Source organism: Silene latifolia, chromosome 1, assembly GCF_048544455.1.
Source record: "Silene latifolia isolate original U9 population chromosome 1, ASM4854445v1, whole genome shotgun sequence".
Taxonomy (NCBI): domain Eukaryota; kingdom Viridiplantae; phylum Streptophyta; class Magnoliopsida; order Caryophyllales; family Caryophyllaceae; genus Silene; species Silene latifolia.
The window spans coordinates 20566390-20588874 of record NC_133526.1 but is presented as its reverse complement, the minus strand read 5'-3'; the positions used below and the strand labels follow the sequence as shown (position 1 = coordinate 20588874).

Below are 22485 nucleotides of genomic sequence, written 5' to 3'. Positions count from 1 at the left end.
ACCTCCCTAGACTGTTTCTTTATCATTATTGTTTTTTTCCATTATCAAATCAATCAATCAATCAACCGCGTCGACTCAAGATAAAATTTACTCTGTAACAACTAATTAACAACTACCGTTTCTCTGTGGATTCGACCCCTACGTATTACATTCATTTGTGTCTAGGGTATTTATTTTTGCATAGGTGTGTGATAGCCTATTATGCCTAGGTTTGACCCTAAATACCGTCTCCTCTTATTATTGCTTACGTTTATTTACTTTTACGGTTTACTTGTCGGTTGGTTGATTCCGTTGCGCGTGGGAGATTGGCGCTAATTGCCCAACACAAATAAACAGTGAATAATACTCGTAAGTTTAACGCAAATGAAGTATTTGTTGCTCATTTGGAATTTCGGATTGAAATGTCGTTTGGTTATTTTGCAGGATTTGAAGTTTGGGAGTGACGCTAGGGGATGAAAAGCGATTAAAGAGAGCTAGGTCGGGAATGAAGAGGACAGTCAAGGTTCATGACATGTCCGATGTATCCATACATGAACAAGAACACGTCTGGCTACGACGTGCTAATGACAAAGCCATCATCCAACAAGTTATGGTCAAGAGATTGGTGAGAATCCTCACGAGGCAGGCCAAAAACAGAGCCAAGGATCATGCAAAAGCCAAATACAAAGTATTTGAAAGGCAGGAGAGCCCAATTCTTAGTTTTATTGTGGATTGTAACTTGTAACCTTGTAAGTTGGAGATAGTTCGAGAACCTTAGAGAATGTATGCCATATAAATTTTCCAATTTTACGCAAACCTCAATTTAACAAATCATTTTTAATTAGACAAGCGATAATTTTATTTTACATCTTTGAGCACTGTTGAAAAAAAAACATACATTCATACAATATTCCTAAAACACCCTTCATTTAAGAGTGGTAATGGATCACGCCAAAATAATGTCCGGAATCATCGCTAATACAAACAATTGGGCCACCGCGTATAATAGCATGCCTAATTCTTAGCGCCGCAGCGTTTGATGACCAATGTTCTGCCACACATCGGCCTTAGTTAGGCCATCCTACAAGATCGAGTTAATTTGGTCCAAAAGAGAGGTCACAAATTGGGCAATTTGCATATTACTACCTATTAAAGTTAGAAAATTTTAAATTACTACCTAATATACCTATTTTTGCAAAATACTATCTAAATCCCTACAAGTAAATACATTCTACTACTAATTTGACGGAAAATGGGTATTTGCTACTAATACGTCGCCTGAGCTTACCGATCTAATATGCTATGACTATTTTACCCTCATTTAACACTCTTCAACAATTACCCACCCTCATTTATCTTTCCTAAACTCACCCAAAATTACTCAACCTTTAATAACTTTTTCACTGTGAATCCCATGTTACAGCCTCTATTAATCACCATTACCCATAACTTTTCACCATCATCATTTTCATCATGGATAATATATCCGGCAGTGAAAGTAAGAGTATGATTTATTTCTTAATTGGAAACCTTCACTTTATAATGAACATTAATATTTGTAATATTTTTGGGGGTTTTTGTTGCTTAATGATTAATGGCTTAAATTTGTGTTTGTTTTTGTATGCTTGATGTATACATTATTTAATTTGTTGTTGATTAATCACCCAGATTTGTATATTGTTGATTGTAGGATGTCAATTTAGCATTGTGACTTTTGTGAGTGAGAGTGTGTTGATGACGTCAATACTCAGAACTACAAGAACAAAAACCAGAAAAGAGAACAGTAAGAAACGGTTCATAGGAGAGAAAGAGAGAGAAAAATTAAGGGAAACAAGAACAAAATTTAAGAGAGAAAGCATAACCTACCTTTAATGGAATGGAAAAAAATGGTTGAATAAAGAGGGATAATGGAGGAAAAGAAAGGTTGTGATTAGTTAAGGTTAACAATTTAGAATTAGTAAGGGTAGTATGTGTATAAATCTAGTGTAAAAATTAAAGAAAAAGGAAGTCAAGTGAGTTTTGCACTTTAAGTTATGTTTTTCGTCCAATTGGTAGTAGTTTGAGTATAATTGTAAGTTTGTTGGTAGTAGTTTGCATAAGTAAGCATATTATGTAGTAAATTAAAAATTCTTGACTATAATAGGTAGTATTTTGACATTTTTCCTAAATTTAATAACTTTTCCGATAAATAATTGACTTTTATGATAAAGAAGAAATAAAAATATATATAAATAAACAATCCATGCATTTTATTAAATTAATTTTTTTAGTACTTAAAAATTAAGAAGAAAACAAAAGAAGTCAACATAATATAGAGAAAGGCCCTGTTTTTTTTCGGCTTATTTTTTACTACTTGATTGATTCGATTCATTCGATTCGATTCGATTATTCGATTCGATTGATTCAGCTCCATTGATTGATTTGATTCGATTCAGCTCCATTCGATTCGATTCGGCTCCATTCGATTGATTGATTGATTCGGCTCCATTAAGTTCAAATTTCATTTCAAATTTTTACTCATCTTAAATTTAATAGTTATTATTAATTTTGTTATCAATAATACTATTTTTTTTAATATTATTCTTTATTATTATTATTATATTTAATAATAGTGTTAATAATAATGTTTTTAATAATTTATTTATTATTATTATTATGAATATTATTATTAAAATGAATAATATTGTTGTTGTTGTTGTTAAAATGAATAATAATGTTAATAATGTTAATAATAATATTATTTATTATTATTTTTGTTATTATTATTATTATTATTATTATTATTAGTATTGTTGTTGTTGTTGTTGTTATAATTATTGGTATTATTATTATTATTAAAATTAATAACATTTATTATTAATATTATTGATGGGGCACGCCCAACCGACTTGACCCAGTAACCAATACGGGGTCATACAAGTCAACACGCTTGCCAACATGGTTACGGATTCGCTTGATACTCTATGAATCACGAATTGTTAAAAGCGAATTCTATCAATCGATTCATCGAAAATACATATAACACATTTTCTATAAGCGAATCGCGAATCGATAAGGCGTATTCATAGCGAATATGGTAACTATGCTTGCCAACCATCATTTGAGGTACACATAGAAATCTATAAATACCTCATTATTCACCCATCAATGGTAAAATACTTCTCACCAACAACTTCCTCTCTCTAGAAGTAAGACTATTCGAGCTACTATGAGAGGGCACGGAAACCTTAGCTTCAAGCAAGGTCCCAACTATCCAACAAGATCGTAAGGCATCGAGAAGGACCTTGCGAACCCTCCGAGGCCCTATTTGTTACGCGTGAAAGATTCATCCGGAGAGAGCAAGCATAGGTTCGAGGTGTCATAAATCGAGAGGAGCGCGTTGACCCGACCCGGATTCGAGCAACGCTTACTTGAGTGTTTTTATTCGAAACAATTATTTTTACTAATATCATTATTAATATTGACATTATTATTTATTATTGTTATTAGGAATATTATTAGTAAAAAAATTACTATTTTTTCATTATTATAATTTATGATTATTCATATACTCCTCCCTCTATCCCGGTCAATTGTTGTCCTTTGGTTTTGGCATAAAGACCAAGGAAAGAGGAGTGGCCAATTATAAAATGACAAGCGGACCAAATTGAGTGTGAATGATCAAATTGTTCATTAAGTTCATTCTTAAAATAGAAAAGACAATAATTGAATGAGACACCCCAAAATGGAATAGGACAACAAATTACCGGGACAGAGGGAGTATAATATTATAATTTTTTTCTTAAAAATATTAATTTTAGTATAAATAGTATTATACTATGAATATTATTATTATTATTATTATTATTATTATTATTATTATTATTATTATTATTATTATTATAGTTGATAATAACAATAATATTAAATATTATTATTATTATTATTATTATTATGATTATTTCGATTCGATTGACTCAATTGACTTTTTATTCGATTCATTTCTTCTTATTGATTCGATTGATCATTCAGCTCCATTCGATTGATTCAACTCCATTGATTCGATTGCTCGATTCGATTTGATTGACTCCATTGATTGATTGATTGATTGATTCACTCTAAAAAGCCAGAAAAAACAGGGCCAAATACTCAAATAATCATAAGTTACAATAGGCTTAGTAGGCTATAACAGGACTTGGCAACCAAATCGTGTTAATTGGGTCAAACTGATCGTGTAAATCGGGTTGTACCAACGGTTAATTGAACATGTCAATGGGCTATCAACTAGCTTATCATGGTGACTCGTGCATGAACCTTATTATACATCCTCACCAACCCGGCACACGCCCATTATGTCATGGGCCTACCCAACCCATAATTAAGTGAGTCGTACTTGACCTTGGATCGTGCTGTAGAGTCGAGCTGCTTGCGACCTAACCGCCACTCTTACCTTCATTCTTTAAATGACAAAAACACCCTTAAAATATACACGTGTCACAATCTCATTAACTACTTTTATTTTACCCTACATCAAAACAATTACCCAAGATGGCACATGCCACATGGGCAACAATCCAAACAAAACCATGTAATTTCCAACCAAACATAACAAAACGTAAGAGTAAACATCTTTCCGTTGTTGGCTCTTAAACTCTGCCTTAAAAAGAGAGCGGGGCCTCTAGGGTTTTAGCAAATCCAATTCTAGGGTTTTTCGGAGGAGAGAGAAATCAAAAAAATCCCCAAATCTTCAACAATGGTTGCCGAACCCAAAGACAAGAAATTGAAGGCCAACGACGAAGAAACCACCGAGATCGATGGTGACCTTGTTCTCTCTATTGAAAAACTTCAGGAAATCCAGGATGAACTCGAAAAGGTTTCATTTCCTCTTCCTTTTTTCGTTTTTGCATTTTTGGTGAAAAAAGCTTTGTTTATTTGTGTGTAATAGTGTATATGTTGGTTTTTGTTGTTGATTTTTTCTGGGTTTGTGATTTTTGATGATGGATAGTTGAGATTATTGCTGGAAACCCCGAAATATTCGATCGCTTTGTTTTGTTTTTTCTTTGAAGTTTTTCGTTTGCTTGAAAAATTTCATAGATTTGTTGTTTGATGAAATCTTAAATGTTCTTCTCGTTTTTTTTTTTTTTTTTTGTGTTCCTGATTATTTGTGGTTGGGTATAGAGCATTTGTGTTGCTATGCATGTCGATTTGTCGATGTTCTGGAGTTGGATTTGTAGAAATCCAGTTGGAAATTGCGCCGGTTCTGAATTACATTTTTGGGGGATGGAATTTAATGGAAATTGGTGTTGTTTTGTTGGATTAGATAGAAAACTTATGTAAGGCGGTTTCTACATTGTGTAGAGTGGATCTTATACACACATACCACAACCCATTGAAGCAAAACTCGGTTACTAAACGAATCCGGTTTACAAAATTATAATTTGTAATTTCTCGCCACTTGGGGCAAAAGTGAGGGAACTTGACTTTGAGTACTTTTGTGGTGTTATTGATGGGAGAAAATCTGAGAAATGTAGCTTGAAAACATTCTTTGTACTATTGTCGTGTTATGGAATACAGGGGAAGTGTCTTCAATTAATGAATAACATGTAAGAATGCCGGCCTTTACGGAATACTTTCATTGTGTTATTGATGGGAGACAATCTGAGAATTGTAGCTTGAAACCCTTTTATGTACCATCGTTGTTTTATGGAATAAAGGGGAAGTGTCATCAATTAATGAATGATGTAAGAATACCAGCCCTTACGGAATACTTTCATTGTGTTATTGATGGGAGAAAATCTGACAAATGTAGCTTGAAAACATTCTCTGTACTATCATTGTGTAACGGAATACAGGGGAAGTGTCATCAATTAATGACTATGACGTAAGAATACTGGCCTTTACCAATTTTGTTCTTCCAGTCAATAGATTGGCAGTTTGGTAGTTATTGTAACTTGTGTTTGGAAATGGTATATAGATGCTAAATCGAGGCTTTACTCTACTAGTCCTAATTAATCAAGGTGGTCATTAATGAGTGGCCTGTGGCCTGTTACTATGCAATAGTGGCTGATGTTCGTAGGTCGTTTCCTAAATCAAATCACATAAAACCTTAGATTAAGAATTTCAATGCATTAAGTTTTCTATTAACTTTAAATTTTAATGTCATTAGTGTGTCAAGATTAAACTGTCAAGTATCCAGTGTTTATCGATTATTTATGTGTACGGGTTCTTAGAATTTAGAAACGAGCTCATTTGAATTTTTGCGGTTAGTGAAGCATGCTATTGCAACCTTGTTCGTTGAATGTTTAAGAAATATGCATCTCGGAATGACCTTAAATTGAGGGCCTATGTGTTATATTTACAGAAGATTCCTACATTTTAACATGATAATTGATGTAATGAGTATCTAGCTGTAAAACAGTTAATAGTATTTTTGCTTTATGGATGATATGAAAGACATTTATCATATGATAGGTTATTAGCACTTGAAATAATTTAATAGAGAAAATCTAAAAAGATTGTGTCAGCATTCAGGATTGATATGTGCAAAAACAGTATAAAGTGTAATAAAAGTTTTCAATGTTATATGAATATTGTTGCTTCTATTGTGAGGTACGATACAAACCTCCTAATGCTGATGGTGCCTGAATCTACTGTTCTAGATTAATGAAAAGGCAAGCGATGAAGTTCTGGAAGTAGAAAAGAAGTATAATGAGATACGTAAGCCGGTTTATGACAAGCGAAATGAGATCGTAAAGGCCATTCCTGACTTCTGGTTGACTGCTGTAAGTTGTTTATCAAATTGGCATGAGCTGTCTTTCATAAGAAGTTAGATTTAGATACGATATTTACGTTGCTGTTTTTGCTCTACAGTTTCTTAGTCATCCTGCTCTTAGTGAACTCTTGACTGATGAAGATCACAAGGTAACTTATTGTTTCACTTCATTCTAAATTGAAAGGCCTTGTTTATATTCCTGTAAGACTATAAATTATGACTGCTTAATTTTACACCAGCATTTACAAGAGGATGCATTTTTGCTTATGTGTGACATACCTCATTTTATCTTACTAGATTTTCAAGCACTTAACTTCTATTGAGGTGGAGGATTCTAAGGACGTGAAATCAGGATACTCTATTAGTTTTGTAAGTGGTTTTGTACAAATGTTACCAGTCTGCCAAAGTTTCTTCAGAAGCCCAATTCTGTTTAGACAGCATTGATGTTGTAAAAACTGATAATTTTGCTGTTTATTGATGCCAGAACTTCAGTACGAATCCTTATTTTGAAAACTCAAAACTCACCAAGACCTTCACCTTCCTCGATGAAGGAACTACAAACGTCTCAGCTACTTCTATCAAGTGGAAAGAAGGCATGGTAATGATTTTCTTTATGCTATTCAAAATGACCTTAGTTGATTCTTATGTTTTCGTGGAAATTGACTTCGGTGACTTGAAAATGTTTAGGGAATTCCAAATGGTGTTGAGAACGATAAGAAAGGCAACAAGAGAACTCTTTTGGAGGAAAGGTATATTTTCACCCTATGACATATGGGTCTATTCCTGTTCCATCGTAGATATAATGAGATGCTGCAAATTTACTCACTGAAAATGTTATGCTGTCAGTTAATTGTGAAAATGGCTATCTTAATTAGCTGTGTAAATAGGACTATTTGGATGTCTGGTTGCATTAGTAATTGGGCAGCTGATATATATTTTATTTTGTTTTTGGCTATTTTTTTGTTAACTGTAGATCAATTTCACTTTTCACAGTCACACCTCACAAGCATGATTTACGTGACTGTTGCTCTAAAATTAGTCTTTATTTGCTTTGTACTGGAGAAGGCAAGCCTCACTGTGATTTCTAGTCGTTTTTAGATTCAGTTACACACTTATATGTTGCCTGCTAATCCTGTATGAGTTATGTTCAAAAACCCAAAAATTAATTATTCTTGGCTTTCGCAGCTTCTTCACCTGGTTCAGTGAAATACCACAAAGCGATGATGAAATCAATGATGAGGTAAATATGATTGTTTAACAGTAACTGAAATAAAGCATAATTGCCTTTCTCTAGGGACTGCCCATTTATAGCTGATTGGATGTAATATTGCAGGTTGCGGAAATTATCAAGGAGGATCTATGGCCCAACCCGCTGACATACTTCAATAATGTAATTTTCACAACTGAGATTTCATTTTTTCCAACGCCCATTTTTTTTTACTATTTAATCTGTGTATACCTTTACACTACTGTAATCGCTCAAGTGTTGATGTTTATCCTAGGATGCTGACGAGGAGGAATTTGACGGAGACGAAGATGGAGAGGTATTGTGATGATTCTCTACTTTTCTTTTCTAATGGCAGATTGATTATGCCTCGAGTTCTATTTTTGAACAAAATAGATCTGCCAAAACAAATCCAAACTAAATTCGAAATAACATGAAGCAGGCCTAGACCCTACCCGAAACTACCCAGCTTGAAACTGATGTTGTGAAGCTTATTTGTTTGGTTCAACTTTTACAGGAACAAGGTGGGTCTGATGAAGACGACGATGAGGAGGAAGGGGAAGATGACGAGTAAATGTAGTGACCTAGTAAATCACCCTTTATTTGCAAATTCTATTCAAGGTTGATTTTGGTTTTACCTGGTTTTGATCTTTATAGTTCTTTTCTGTAAAGCGGTTCACTAGTTATGGGATGGTGTTGAATTAGCGAATGCATGATATGCGACTCTTTCTTTGATGTTGTTACCTGTGGTTAAATCTATTGTGGTGCTTAATATTTTACTGTGGACACCTTTGATGATGATGATGATGATCCTTTTGCTTGAAGAACTTCATTGCAAGTGTGTAGTTGCCTTTTTTTTATACCCAGATTGAATAGATCAAACAAAAGTGCAAACCAATGTCACCTTCACATTTGTATGGTTTTTATATGATATCTATGGTTGATTGTTGTTGATTTAGACCTTAGTTTTGAAATTGTGTGTAAAATACATTAGTAACTTCCTCGTCATAAGCCATAGATGTCACCTAAGTGGCACCTTAAGGCCTGGTGAATCCTTTGGAGGTAAGGGTTAAAGAGAGGGGGAAGTGATGACTTGTGGGGTGGTGGCGTTGGTTGGACGGTATCACTGGTATTGATGTTCTTGACAGACGAGTGGGTTTTATCTGTTTCTACTTTTTATGATTCATATAATCAAGTTTACCCATTCTAAATTTCATTCCAATCAAATGATGGGGAGCTGCCAATAAATCAAATGACCGGTAGTTGCCAATATCTTCAGTTTTGTACTCTTATATTTTGAGAAATCAGTAGAGGATATATTTAAAATTGAGTCCATTCGTCTTCAAATATTACTATTATTATTATTATTATTATTATTATAGACGCTCCTCCAGTGGAACTCTGATCCATCACGACGACATTTTAGGAGTTTCTTTTCTTCGTTTAGTCATTAGTTAATTTCCGGGGCTTTGCCCCTCGTGTACACACAAAAAGAGTCAAAATACGTTTTCATGTATGTTCAGCATAACACATTGATAAATTCCAATACACCCGATAGCAAAACGACGTTAAACGCACAAAACAGAAAACAGAAATGTGCTCCGGCCATACCATCATAACTGAAAAGTATCCGTATGTGTTGATAGTCCCCTGCAATACTCGGACCACCTTATGAATTGCTTCAATGAATCAGTGTATTGGACTGCCATAGATGTGCCCAAGACGTTTTTTGAGTGCCCGGAAAGAAGGAGAAGAGATCAAGTATAGTCCAGCTCCAGATGCTCCCCTTCCTACTGGTTATTTCAAGCAACCTTCTAACTCTGATGACAGGAATGAGTTTGTGCTCTCATGTATTTCCTTAGCTTCTTAATGTTTATCGGTTTTCCATTCTTTTATTCTTTTCTGTGTTGAACATAGTTGTCTGACTAAATGATAGGGTGCAAAAACAGTTTGATGAATTGGATGGAAAACGTGTTTTAGACGTGTATGCCAAAATCGTTGGTTGTGTTTCTTTTTATGTCATATAGTCGCCGTTCTATATACTTCTTGAAGCAATTTTCATTTTAGGGTCATCGAGAGGCATCTGCTCTGTCTTGCTAACCCATAAGGTGAGGTTGTGTACATCCCATAACCTTACCCGTTACCCGCATTTGCGGCAGTCCTTGAGTCATTAAGGTAATATTGTTTTTCACTATTATTTTTCACTTGTAAAAGGTGTTGAGCAACAACAAACTAAAGAGTGCAACACACATAATATTTAGGCAGGAAGGGAAGAGTCGCTACTCGTTCGCCTTCTTTAGAAACATGACCGGAGACAGGTAGATCGAGCCACTACCGGAGTTTACAAGAGAGGTCGGTGAAGCACCAATGACAAACGTTTTCACTATAAGGAATACCAGGCACCAATGACCTTTTGCCCGAAATACTCAATTTTTTTATCCGGAAAATTTTCTCCCTGACCATATGTTCCTTGAGAGTTTCGCGAACTTTTTCCTAAAGGGTTTATTTGATCACTGTCCTTATTTAATTAATTTTAAAGTCAGAGTAGGAAGCCACTGCATTCAAATACTTCAATATGTGGTCTCTTGCTAAGGTCTTTGATGATATTGTGAGTAACGGGTGGAACATTGAAGTTAAGGGTGGTTTCTAAATTAAAGCATTTGAAGGGAGTGCTTAAGAAACTGAATAGGGAGCAATTTAGTGACATTGAAAATCTTACAAATGTTACTGAATTGGCTCTCAAGGGGTTTCAAACTCAACTGATGCAGAATTCCTTAGAATGAAAAGTTGTATCATGCTGAGAGATCTTGTGCAACTGAGCTAGGGATTTATTGAAAGCAAGGAACATGTTCCTGAATTAAAAAAAGCTAAAATGGCATGGGTGAAAGAGGGTGATGAGAACATTGCCTACTTTCACTCTACTATTAAAAGGAAACAAAGGTTCATCTGGTTAAGGACATGAGACAACAAATTTGTTCCACTAATGAAGACATTAAGAATGCCTTTGAGGAGTTTTATAAATATTTATTAGGGGAGTCAAAAGAGGTGTCACACGTAAATCAGAATGTTGTTAAATTGAGTAAGTGCCTTACTGAGAAGCATAGAGCTAGTTTGTTAGCTCCTATCTCTGTCCAATAAATTAAGAATGCCATGTTTGATATATCTGGAAACAAGGCCCCTGGACCAAATGGGTACAACAACCAGTTTTTCAAGGATGCTTGGCATAGTGTGGGAAAGGAGGTAGCTGGTGTTATAAGAGATGTTTATACCAAAGGGAAACTGTTGAAACTGTATCATTACCTTAGCACCCAAGGTGGAAATCCCTGAAAATGTAATGCAATTCAGACCCTTATAACATGTTGCAACATCATTTACAAATGCTTATCTAAGGTGTTATGTGATAGGCTTAGGGATATTTTGCCTAATATTATCAATCCCTCACAGAGTGCTTTCATAAAAGGAGAGACATTTTGAAATTTGTGTTTGTAAGGACTATGAACCTAATATCAATAGTAGTTGGGGTTGGCCCAAAATATGTCAAATTAAAGTTGTTTCAAAACAATTCATGTTGTTATAGTCCTTGAAGGCTTGCAAGAAGCAAAGAGGCGTAACCATCGTCATATTGTTATGGAGAGTGACTGTTTACAGCTTATCGAAGACATTAGGAGCAGCAAGGAGGGGCGAAATGATTATTTTCTAGTTATAGACGATATTCGGTTTTTATGTAATGATTTTGATTCTATTGCTTGGACTTTTGTTCGTAGAACTGGCAATTATGTGGCGCATTTTTTGGCACACTATGAGCCGAATGTGCTAGGTAGACGTGATTGGACTTCGGGGTTGCCACCCTCGGCTGCTGCTGCGATGTATGCTGATTTTCGTTCAATGAATTAGTACCCTCATGGGTTTCTTCAAAAAAAAAAAAAAAAAAAAACAATTCATGTTTGGTGGACATAGGGGAATGCCTGGATTGGAATACAATATCAAATAGGGGTATGGTATACATAGCTGAGGCTTATTGAGGAGACTGACTGTTTATTAACACAGGACAGGTTTCAGAGAATGCAAATCATTCAGAGCAATTTGTATCACTTGTGTGCATTTATTTTTGAAGTGTGCTTACAGCAGCAAGTGCAGAGACCTGGTGGGCAGCTGGTGCAATGTCAGGAATGCATTGACCCGTGGCTAAAGTGGAGAGTTCATTCTATATGTGCAAGAAGAAAGTTGTAGCTGCGGTGTTAGCAAGTTTGATGGTCCAGTTATAGTGGTGCAGAAATAGAAGCAAATTAGAATTAGTACTAGTATTGGTGCCCGGCTTCGCCCGGGCTACCTCTACTTACCATTAAATTTTTTTTTAATTAAATAAAATTACTTAAAGTTGCATAACCCATAAATTTATCATTAATATATTTTACTATGATATGTCCTAAAATTACGATGAAATAAATTTTGAGACAAATTCACTACTCTCGCTATTAATATTTTACTCTTATTAATGAAACAATAGTAATAACATTTCACTACTTACCCGTAATCATTGTTACTTTCACTACTCCCGCCGTAGTTATTGTTACTGTCACTACTGCAGTATTAATATTGATAATTTCATTACTCCCGCCGTAATTATTGTTACTTTCACTATTGCCGCATTAATATTGATTATTTCACTACTCCCGTTATTTCTACCACTTTCACTAATTTTGCTGATAATATTGTTACTTTTATTATTCAAATGAGTGATTACTATCATATAACTATACCCAATGTTACTACAATTCTTTTCTTTACTGATGAAATACTACAATTTTAAGAGGATTATATATTTATATAAATATATTACATATTATATGCATTAAATCAAATAGAAAGAATTATGCAATATTATATATTATGAAATCTAACTTGAATTATTTATAACCTACTTATATTATATTTTTGTATGTTAAATAATTAATATCTTTATACATCTAATAAACTATAATAAAGTTTAATAAAATTGCATAGGTTTTAAATTTAATATATAATTTTATGATAATAATTAATAGAATAAGTGTGCATGTTTATACTAATTAATTATTTTATTTTAAGGAAATTACCATCTTCTAGTCCTCTATAAATATTTAGGAAAATTACCAAGCATTTCTTTCTTTTAGTCTCCTTGAAATTGACCACCTTAATTAATTATTTTATTTTAAGGAAATTGATCATCTTAATTAATTATTTTATTTTAAGGAAATTGACCATGTTTAGGAAAATTACCAAACTTTTATATAATTTAATTTTAACCCAAACTAAATAATATTTGCATTGAGATCCTTTAATCGGGTCCATCACACGGTGCTATTGATTTACAACTATATAGTATACTTAATTTGTATAACTTTCTTTAATTACATTAAAGTCCCTTGATTTCTGGAATTAATATATAGTATTGATGATCATCAGGCCCCAAGTGCTGGTTTCTATGGTATGCAATGAAGTTCGTATGAGAATTAGTAGTTGTCGTATTCTAAGTAAAAATAGGGGTACAACTACAAGTCAATGGTTGGAAATGATGTGTAACAAGTAGGATAACTGTGAAGGTGCAAACGTGATCCAATACCACCGAAAGTCCGAAACTGATTCGATAAACCTGGAAAATTTAGCAACCGAAAACCTAGGTTACATGGACACTCCTCTTAAACAATAAACAGTCGTCCCGTGTCGGACACAACACTCGTCAGACACACGCGAACATGCCTAAATGTGTCGGATACCTATAAACCAGGAATGAAATGTTAAAAGATTGAAATAGATTGATTAAAAGATGAATTGGAGTGGAAAATGAGAATAAATTACACTTAAAGTCAAATTTTAGCTTCAATTATTTAAATTTAATATCAAATATTTTTACAAAAATAAAATAGTGCGTTAATTATAACTATAAATATATATTTTATTAAATTTAAATAATGAATCTCGTGTCTTAAATTTGATGAGATACTGTGTCATATGTCTATGTCGTATCCGTGTCCGTTTTAGGAGTAGTACTACAACCGTACGAATGTACAAACGAAAGTCATCAAAAAAATATCACAAATTCTTATTTGTGACGGAGGGTATCCGTCACAAACAAGAGACGGGTACCATATTGTCTCATAAAAAACCCATAGGAGGTGAGAGAAGGAACACATGGGCTGGATGTCCACCTTGTCCCCTCTACCCATTTTCACTCACAAAATACCCGTCACAAGATCCGACTCGTCACAAGCAAGACTTATTGAATAAATATACGGGAAGTAAAAGAAAAGAAACTAGGCACACTCCGGAAGTGGAGAGGGATGACATAGAATAGTGAAAACTCACGTCTAGCTTTCCTACGCCACGCTCTTCCCTTGTTCCCACCACACGCCTTTCCTTTCTTTGTCCTTTCATTTCTTCCCTTCCTCTCTTTATTTATATTTCCTTTTTATTTTATTCTTCACCATTTCTACTCCTCCATTTATCCATAATTAATCAGGTATACTATATGTCTTTAATAATTCCCTCTTCTTTCTTTTGCTTAATTATTATTATTGTACGTATGATTATGATACAATGATAGTGTTGCTTGATTTTGATAATTTGATTATTTTGAGCTCTTAAGCTTTTGTAGTTTTAGTTTATTCATGGGTTTTGCTCAATTTATTTGTTTCTATCTCAAATTAACTTTATTGGTTTGCTAACTATCAAATTTAAGGTAAATGGGTTCAATGCATCAATTAGTCGTAACCCGTAAGGCGGTTTTATGCTAATATTGTGTAAAACGAATCCCAACTACCTTTGTCAGTCTAATCATTTGTTTACCTTCGATTAAAATAGCAAAAAGGCAAACAATTGATCCGTAGTTACCAAAAGCCGCTTTATACAAGTATTTCTGTGTACATATCCTTATTTCAAGGATATTTTGATGAATTTTGTATCGGATGTAATGGTGGAGGTGTAAAGTTTCTTGATTTATGATTTCAGACTAATATTTTGATGAATTTTGATGATTTCAGACAAATGTGATTTTTTAGGGATTAAGTAGAAAATTGAATTTGTCATCTTATTTTTCTGATTGGGTTTCATTTGATTTACAGGGTATGCCTAGTTTTGCAGTTACTTTGATAATCTTGGGGTTTTCATAGTTAATCATCCATATTAAATACGAGTAATGGGTTTGGAAGTTGTGGATGATGATATCGATTGCCTTGTTAATGAGGGTGATGCGCCGGAGGATGCTATTAATGATGGGTGAGTATCTTAATTTCAGTAAATAGTCTTGTATAGAAATGCTGCATTTTTTTGCTGTAGAAATGGTCATGAAGATCATCTGCGAAGTAGTAATCCATTTGTGTAATCGTGATTGTGATGAAGTAACTGTAAATTTGGTGCATAAGATGCCCCTCCCCTTGCTATATACTCCCCTATTCCACCAAATCTCATCCAATACTTTACGGCTTTTTCAGGAATGGGTGCTGGACTTCCTGCCCCTCTTGCATGTGTTTTCATAAATTGTCGATCTAAAAACAACCATGAATTATCTGATGAGACAGACTGAGTATTAAACTTCAATAGATATGGGTCTGTTTATAGGCATTTTAATCATAAAATTCAACATTGGGTTGAGGTATGATAGCGTGGGTGATGCAATGACTGCAAATATGTATATAATAGAAGTATCTTGTCATACTTCGAAATTTTGGATCATTGGCGTTAATTCCGTAAGGGTAATAGTTACGGATTTGAACTATTACTCGTAGGGATGATACTTAGGATTAACATGTATGCATCATTGTAAATTTTGCAATGAAAGAAAGGTTTGATTAGGATTTGTTGAGAAAACTTGAATTATGTCTCGTTTTTTTGCTTCTCGTGTCAACATTTGAGTTTCCATATAGTCAGAACTTAGATGATTTCCTTCTGAATACAAGTCTTTTTCATTCGCAGGTCTCAGCCTAACAAAAAGAAGCGTGGTAAAGTGCCAAAAAGGGTTTTGAAGTCTGAAAGAGAAAAATTGAAGCGTGAGCAATTTAACGAGCTTTTCACAAAACTGGGTAGCCTTCTTGGTAATTTTGCTTTCTAACTTGTGCTCTCCAACCGTCCCCGACGGATAAACAATTGACTAAACACCACCTGGAGTACAATTGTTCGTGTTTTTATAGTGCAATTTTCATGAATACGTGCCTTATTCCTATGCAGAATTAAGTGAGCAGAACAATGGGAAGGCCTCTATACTAAATGAGACAATCCGGCTTCTGAAGGATATGGTTTCTCAGATTCAAAGCCTCAGAAAGGAGAACGTTACTTTGTTATCCGAATCTCATTATGTAAGCTCACAGATTTTCGTTAATGATGCTTTCTGACTCGTCATATGGAATCTTACCATTTGATGATCATGATTCATGTTCTTGTCAAATATTCTTCCCCTTTTACCTCGCAAATATTGATGTTATATTTTAGATTCCAGGTCGATGTATGTTTATTAGTGTATCAACATGTCGATCAGTTGCAACTCTTGCAAGTAGTTAAGGGCAAAAACATAAAAAAAAACCTCTGGTATCGTTACACAAATGCTTGTACGAGACTGTCTCGCCAGCAGCTGGAGTCTCCTAATTACCCATGAATAAACGAGGGATGTTAAATTTTAGAGATTATTTATGTTGGTTGCATATTAAGACGGTCTCACAAAAGCCTCACTAATGAGATAGACTCGAAAAAAGAAAAAAAAAAAAGTTGCTCAAGTTTGCTTATAAGTTCTAATGTTGATGTTTAACCAGGTCACAGTAGAAAAGAACGAGCTGAAAGAAGAGAATTTTGCTCTCGAGGTGCAAATCAAGAGTATGCAGAGTGAATTAGAAGAAAAGCTGGCCTTATCTCAGCCTAATCTGAACGTAACGCCTCCAGAATGTTGGCCCAGTCTTCCCCAACCGTCCCCTACTGATCCTTCAACACAGCAACCACCAATTCTTGGACCCTTATACGTCATCCCTATAAATCCCGAATTAGACACACTTGGAAAACTCGTTTCCCCAAACCAAGTAGTTCCAGTGCGAAAACCTCGCCCTAGATATCCTACACCAGAAGACTCCTGGCCGTTGCATCTGCTCTCCAAGCAACCAGAATCGACTTATTCGACATTGAAGTGCAATACAGATGCAACAGACCAAAATGTTTAGATTCTTTTGCAATCATTCAGAAAGATAGATGTAATATCATGTAGTTCAGTCCCCCATCTTTGTATAGGAATTCACAGTTTTAACTTTTAAGCATCTATTATAGGAATGTAAATTCTTGAGTTCTGAGTTGAATCAGATTCTCTTATATTCACTTTTGTTCTTTTTTCAAAGGTAAGAAGGGTACATAGTAAAATCACTGACGATGTCTCTGTACATGCAAGTATACTTCCGTTGCCCTGAACATTGTATGACATCTCTAAGAGTCCCAACATCGGACTTTGATATCACACCTAACCAATATACAGTGATATAAGAGCTATCTGTAGGGCTCCCATAAACTACGCTCACAAAGTCACGAGTCACACCCAGTGCACGCATATACATTGCATTTGTTCTTTTCCTGTAAACACTTTGTACGTAGCAGTGCGCTGATAGTTCGAGTCTATATCCAAAGTCTAACTCCGGTACAACCCATGTCTGACCACGACAAGTACATAACATGCTGCGTTCACAAGTCTGCCGAGATATCATCGTAAAACCAATTGAAATAGAGAACGTCAAAACTATGTGTGTACAGTTGTGCCAATTACATCACAAATCTCGTTTGATAAATTGTTTGTGTTGAGAAGAGATCAGTTTAGCTGAAATCAGTTTGGTGACGCCTGACAATGCTGAGTTTACATCCCAGGCATTCATACTATTACACGTACAACTAGAGCGCACACACCTGTAACCTGCTCCATTCAAGGAGAGGAAGGTGTATTTTAAATAACACAAAAATATTGTCAGCTACTATAATACGTAGTTGACTCATCAATCACGGTCGGTGACCTCTCACAACTTCCTTTTATTTTTAACTCTAGCTATTTTAATCGAGTGTGAGAGTTGTCTTAAATTAAAACGATCTTAAACAAGTAAATGATAGCTAGGTGCATCAATAAACATGTATACTGACTGCCCTGTACTATTCAATATGACTCTTACTACTTGTTAGCCCGTTACTTTATCAGCTAATCTAGTAGATCTCTATCGTGTCCTAAAAATAAATATGCTGACGGTGTTAAAATTTGGATTTTACTAAAGTAAAAAACTACTCATTATAAGACGATCTCGATTAAATATGATGATTTAGAATGGTTGGCTGTCCCTTGTTTGATGGTGACCTATGGACAAGTCGGCAGTGACCTAAGCTCGGTTTCTATGTTTGCTGTGGTGACTGGTGACTGTGGTCCTTTACCACCTTGCTATTGTCTATTTATAAATTGTTATACGGGCTTTAAAGTTCAAATAAAGACCTTTTATAATCAAATGGGTTTTGTGTGACGGTTGCTGACCACATCCTTAATTATGAGGTCAGAAGTTCCATTCATGCCTATGAGAATAGAATAAACTTCTTAGTCAAGCATTTGCGAAAAAAAAGAGAGAGAGAAAAACATAGACGGTTATTATTCCACACTCAATTACATATTTACATATAAACACAAATTATTGTTTTAACACCGGTATATTCGCCTTAAACATGAAGCGAATCAAGTAAATTAGCAAATATTGCTTGTAAAGACCTCTCACAACCCCTCTTTCACTTGCAGCTTGTGAGAGCTTGAGAGGTCATAAATTTATGACAAAAAATGTCTAGTCACAAATGAAAATTTGCCCAAGGAAATGACAATAAACTTGTCCAATTTATGTACAAAGAATAATACTTGACCACTTAACCAGTTTTACATTTACACTTAACATGATCTTCTAAAAGAAACCAAATGATAAATAAGATCGTTTCACTATTTTAAGACGGTATTACACAATAATTATACGGGATACTAGCTTTTTCTTACCCCCAATAATTCCCCAGCTTTACCCACATTCTTTTGCCTTCCCTATATTTCACAAAAACTTCTGCCTCAAAATCAGTGTGGACCTGTTATTTACTTTACTGACAGAAACCCTTACTTTACTACACTTATCTTCACATCACAAATCAACTTCTTGTATTTGCAAATTTACATTTGTTGTTTTGTTGTTTGAGAATTGAGATCAATATTCTCCAGATATGGGAGGAAATGGAGGTACTGCTTTTCTCAAAGTGGTGCTACAGAACTTTGATGTTCTTGCTGGGTTTGTACCTCTTCATTTTCCCTACCTTTATCTATTACTCTATCCCTCTCAATTATTTGTTTACTATTAATTCTTTGTGAAGCCTATTTTAATCAAAAGTTAAACAAATAATTGAAACGAAGTTGTTAAAAGGATGGCCTAACTGTTGAAAATCTAGGAACCCGGATTTTATATATTAGTAAAAGATTTAAACTTTGTTTCAGTTTCTTGCTTAGATTGATGGGTTTTGTTTGATTTTAAATCTTCAGCAAGTTTATTGAATTACATTGGGTTTTCCGTTTGTGGGTATTTCTATAAATCTGTTTATGCATTGGTTTGGTGAGGTTCAAGGGTAAGGTTACGTACATTTGACTTTCTCCGACCTCAAAAACATCGAATCCTGGTAGTAGTAGTAGTAGTTACAATTGCTTTATATGTTGATAAATAGTTTAAGTTATGTTTGTAACTGAAATTTGGGATCATTTGTGTTTGTTGCAGGCCTGTGGTGAGTCTTGTTTATCCCCTGTAAGTAAAATTCTAAGGCCCTCTTTGTCTTTCTTTTCTTTGTACTCCTATATAACTTCACTTCCACTTAAGTTATGTCTTAGATCGAGTCACGAAACCATGCTAACTATTGGCTGAGACACAGGGAGTAATATGTAATGCTTAGGATATGAAACTGACATAGGAACTTGAAATGTTAATCTTCTCGCTAAATTATAGATTACTCTCTCCGTCCCAGTCAATAGTTATCATAGATGTTAATCTTCTCACTAATAATCAGATTATAAAATTGCGTAAATCTTGCAGATTATCTTGTACCCTTATACCTTAGGTGACTTTCAAGGATTTTTTTTTAATATTATTTGGAATTTTGATAGGTATGCATCAATCAAAGCTATTGAAACCAAGTCTCCTATTGATGATCAACAATGGCTTACCTACTGGGTTCTATATTCTCTTATAACTCTTTTTGAGCTCACTTTTGCAAAAGTAATTGAATGGTGAGATTCCCTGTATTGCTCTTTTTTCTGTTCTACACTTTATTCTACGTGATTATAAGCGTTGGTATGAAGATAAATGTGTTTGTTACTAGTGGAAGCCTAAATCTCTATCAAATTCGGAGGACTATCAGCCTGATTGTTGATATTGACTCCCGAGTCTGGATAGTAAACAGTTAATACCCGTTCGAACAAACTGCTCAGTAATGGTGCTTGAACTATCAGCCTGATTCGTTTGCCATAAAAAGCTCTTTGGTAGATTTAGGATGTAACTCGGTCTTTATACTCCTTAATATTGTCTCATTGTTCTTTCAGTCTCATCTAGTAACAGGCTAAGACTCATAAATCTTACTTACGATACTATTTCTATGTGTTTGGATGCACAGGATCCCTATCTGGTCCTATGCCAAGCTAATCGCGACATGCTGGCTGGTCATACCATACTTTAGTGGAGCTGCATATGTTTATGAACATTTTGTGAGGCCAACCTTTGTAAATGCGCAAAAACAATCCGTTAATGTATGGTATGTCCCAAGAAAGAAGGTTACCTTCAGTGAGAAAGATGACATTATAACAGCTGCTGAGAAATACATTCAGGAGAATGGAACTGGTGCTCTTCGTGAAATTATCGACAAGGTAACAAGCAATCATAATCAGTTTAATCTTCTTTTAATTTCTGTGTTGTCCGTAACTTAAAGCTCTCATTTAAAATTTCAGTTCACTAAAATTGCATCTTTGATAGGGAGTGATGTCCCTTACAAACGATGCAACTCGTGAGATATATGTACAAGATTTTCTGTGAAATTAAGTTGACCCAACTACTTTTGGTTATCTCTGTAGGCTGAACACACGGAAATGAAGCCAAGGGTTAATTACGGAATTTTCGAGAATGAGTATCAGTACTAACTCAGATCTACTACTCCTGCATCTTTATCTTCGCTGCAGTTTGATCTAATGTTGATTTTCATGTTCAATGCTGTTGTATTATAGTTGGTCTTGCTTAGGTTAGCGGTTTAGGATCACCGTAGTACTGTACTAAACTTGAGTCACTTGTCAGTGAGTATATCTGAACTTTCCTGGTAAATACAAGGAAAGGAAATAAAAGTTTTGATACTGCATTACTGCTTGTGCTATAGTTTCAAAATGCTGTCGTCTACAACTGATGACTACATGCACTAGATCATTACCGATGAATGCATCGGCCCAGAAGTCTTTTTTCCCGTATCTTGCGTTGTATTGGTGGTAACAAATTTTAAAGCTTGTAATTTGTACTTGGTAAATGTGTAATATAATCGTTTAAAAGCTTTTAGACGTTCGTGAACTAATTTTTCTAGGTCGTCGACATTATATTGCTACCATGGGTCAGAAAAGTGGAAGACTGAGGCTCGTTTAGTCGTTTGACCCCACCCGCCAAAGTCACTGGGTAGCGGTACTCCCAGCCTTAGTTCACCTCACAAAACAAAAACTGGTTGAACAATGTAATATGGACAAAAGCATCGCAAAACTAAAATAGAAAGGTAATAATATACAAACATAAATGAATTAAAGGCCCTTGAACTAGCCCAAAATATGCAACTCAAACCGACTCAGCCTAAAAGTTTATGATACCATTTTTTTCCATTTCAAAAGTTTAATAAAAAATTAATTTTTTTTAAGTTATTACTTCAAATTTTATATAGAAATATTAATATTTTAATAATCCTTATTGTTTATATTCACTTTTAATCAAACTGAATCTTGGCCCAACAGATAAAGGGGATTTACCTATTGAATAAGGGCATGTCTTTCTGACTTAATTTCTGCTAATTTTAGTTTACTTAGCCCATCTTTTCACAAATTAACTCTTAGGGGTTGTTTGATTCACCATGCGGAGATGAAGTTCCTAAGAAGTTAAGTTCATGTGATTTTATAATTCATGTGAATTGCAAAAATGTTGTTTGGTTGTCAGGAAGTGAATTCATGTGGAAAGTTGCACTTACCGGGTGGGTTGTGTTAGGTAAGCAATTTCCTACATTATGTATGAATTAAAGTTCCTTGGGAAGTTCTAATTCCCTGAAATGGGCAACCAAACAACATCACATTTACGCAATACAGGGAAGTTCTACTTCCCATGATTTAGGAAGGAAACCAAACAACTCCTCAGTTTAGCTCTATTCAGCTCGATCAGTTTTGTTAAGCTCCTATCAACCAAAAAGAACAGCGCCCAACTCATGTTAGGGTTCGGTCAATCGTGCCATGGATCAAAATTTGCAAGTC

At 34.7% G+C, this 22485-nt stretch overlaps 3 protein-coding genes across 3 annotated transcripts; all 3 read left to right on the top strand.

Moving 5' to 3' along the window:
- Positions 1 to 4560: 4560 nt before the first annotated feature.
- Positions 4561 to 8779, top strand: LOC141600996 (NAP1-related protein 2-like). The gene is made up of 10 exons (XM_074421260.1): positions 4561 to 4831; positions 6618 to 6740; positions 6829 to 6879; positions 7028 to 7099; positions 7215 to 7328; positions 7418 to 7479; positions 7916 to 7970; positions 8064 to 8120; positions 8233 to 8274; positions 8473 to 8779. Exons 1-10 carry the CDS (start codon positions 4712 to 4714, stop codon positions 8527 to 8529), a joined length of 753 nt encoding a protein of 250 aa, XP_074277361.1. The 5' UTR covers positions 4561 to 4711; the 3' UTR covers positions 8530 to 8779.
- Positions 8780 to 14250: 5471 nt separating this feature from the next.
- LOC141601006 (protein IRON-RELATED TRANSCRIPTION FACTOR 3-like) lies at positions 14251 to 17327 on the top strand. The gene is made up of 5 exons (XM_074421269.1): positions 14251 to 14454; positions 15056 to 15209; positions 15906 to 16024; positions 16158 to 16285; positions 16736 to 17327. The coding sequence occupies exons 2-5, from the start codon at positions 15130 to 15132 to the stop codon at positions 17132 to 17134; spliced, it is 726 nt and encodes a 241-aa protein (XP_074277370.1). The 5' UTR covers positions 14251 to 14454; positions 15056 to 15129; the 3' UTR covers positions 17135 to 17327.
- Positions 17328 to 18927: 1600 nt separating this feature from the next.
- On the top strand, positions 18928 to 21550 carry LOC141600989 (HVA22-like protein a). Its single transcript, XM_074421254.1, has 5 exons — positions 18928 to 19249; positions 19727 to 19753; positions 20110 to 20232; positions 20616 to 20865; positions 21070 to 21550. Exons 1-5 carry the CDS (start codon positions 19185 to 19187, stop codon positions 21133 to 21135), a joined length of 531 nt encoding a protein of 176 aa, XP_074277355.1. The 5' UTR covers positions 18928 to 19184; the 3' UTR covers positions 21136 to 21550.
- Positions 21551 to 22485: the final 935 nt, after the last annotated feature.

What these genes read in the sequence shown, in the direction of transcription:
- LOC141600996 (XM_074421260.1), top strand. Translation starts at nt 4,712, where the DNA reads ATGGTTGCCGAACCCAAAGACAAGAAATTGAAGGCCAACGACGAAGAA. An exon ending in TGACTGATGAAGATCACAAG is followed by an intron (nt 6,880 to 7,027) that starts GTAACTTATTGT and finishes TTATCTTACTAG; the next exon opens with ATTTTCAAGCACTTAACTTC. An exon ending in CAGGATACTCTATTAGTTTT is followed by an intron (nt 7,100 to 7,214) that starts GTAAGTGGTTTT and finishes TATTGATGCCAG; the next exon opens with AACTTCAGTACGAATCCTTA.
- LOC141601006 (XM_074421269.1), top strand. Translation starts at nt 15,130, where the DNA reads ATGGGTTTGGAAGTTGTGGATGATGATATCGATTGCCTTGTTAATGAG. An exon ending in GAGGATGCTATTAATGATGG is followed by an intron (nt 15,210 to 15,905) that starts GTGAGTATCTTA and finishes TTTCATTCGCAG; the next exon opens with GTCTCAGCCTAACAAAAAGA. An exon ending in AAAACTGGGTAGCCTTCTTG is followed by an intron (nt 16,025 to 16,157) that starts GTAATTTTGCTT and finishes ATTCCTATGCAG; the next exon opens with AATTAAGTGAGCAGAACAAT.
- LOC141600989 (XM_074421254.1), top strand. Translation starts at nt 19,185, where the DNA reads ATGGGAGGAAATGGAGGTACTGCTTTTCTCAAAGTGGTGCTACAGAAC. An exon ending in AACTTTGATGTTCTTGCTGG is followed by an intron (nt 19,250 to 19,726) that starts GTTTGTACCTCT and finishes TGTTTGTTGCAG; the next exon opens with GCCTGTGGTGAGTCTTGTTT. An exon ending in TTCGTGAAATTATCGACAAG is followed by an intron (nt 20,866 to 21,069) that starts GTAACAAGCAAT and finishes TTATCTCTGTAG; the next exon opens with GCTGAACACACGGAAATGAA.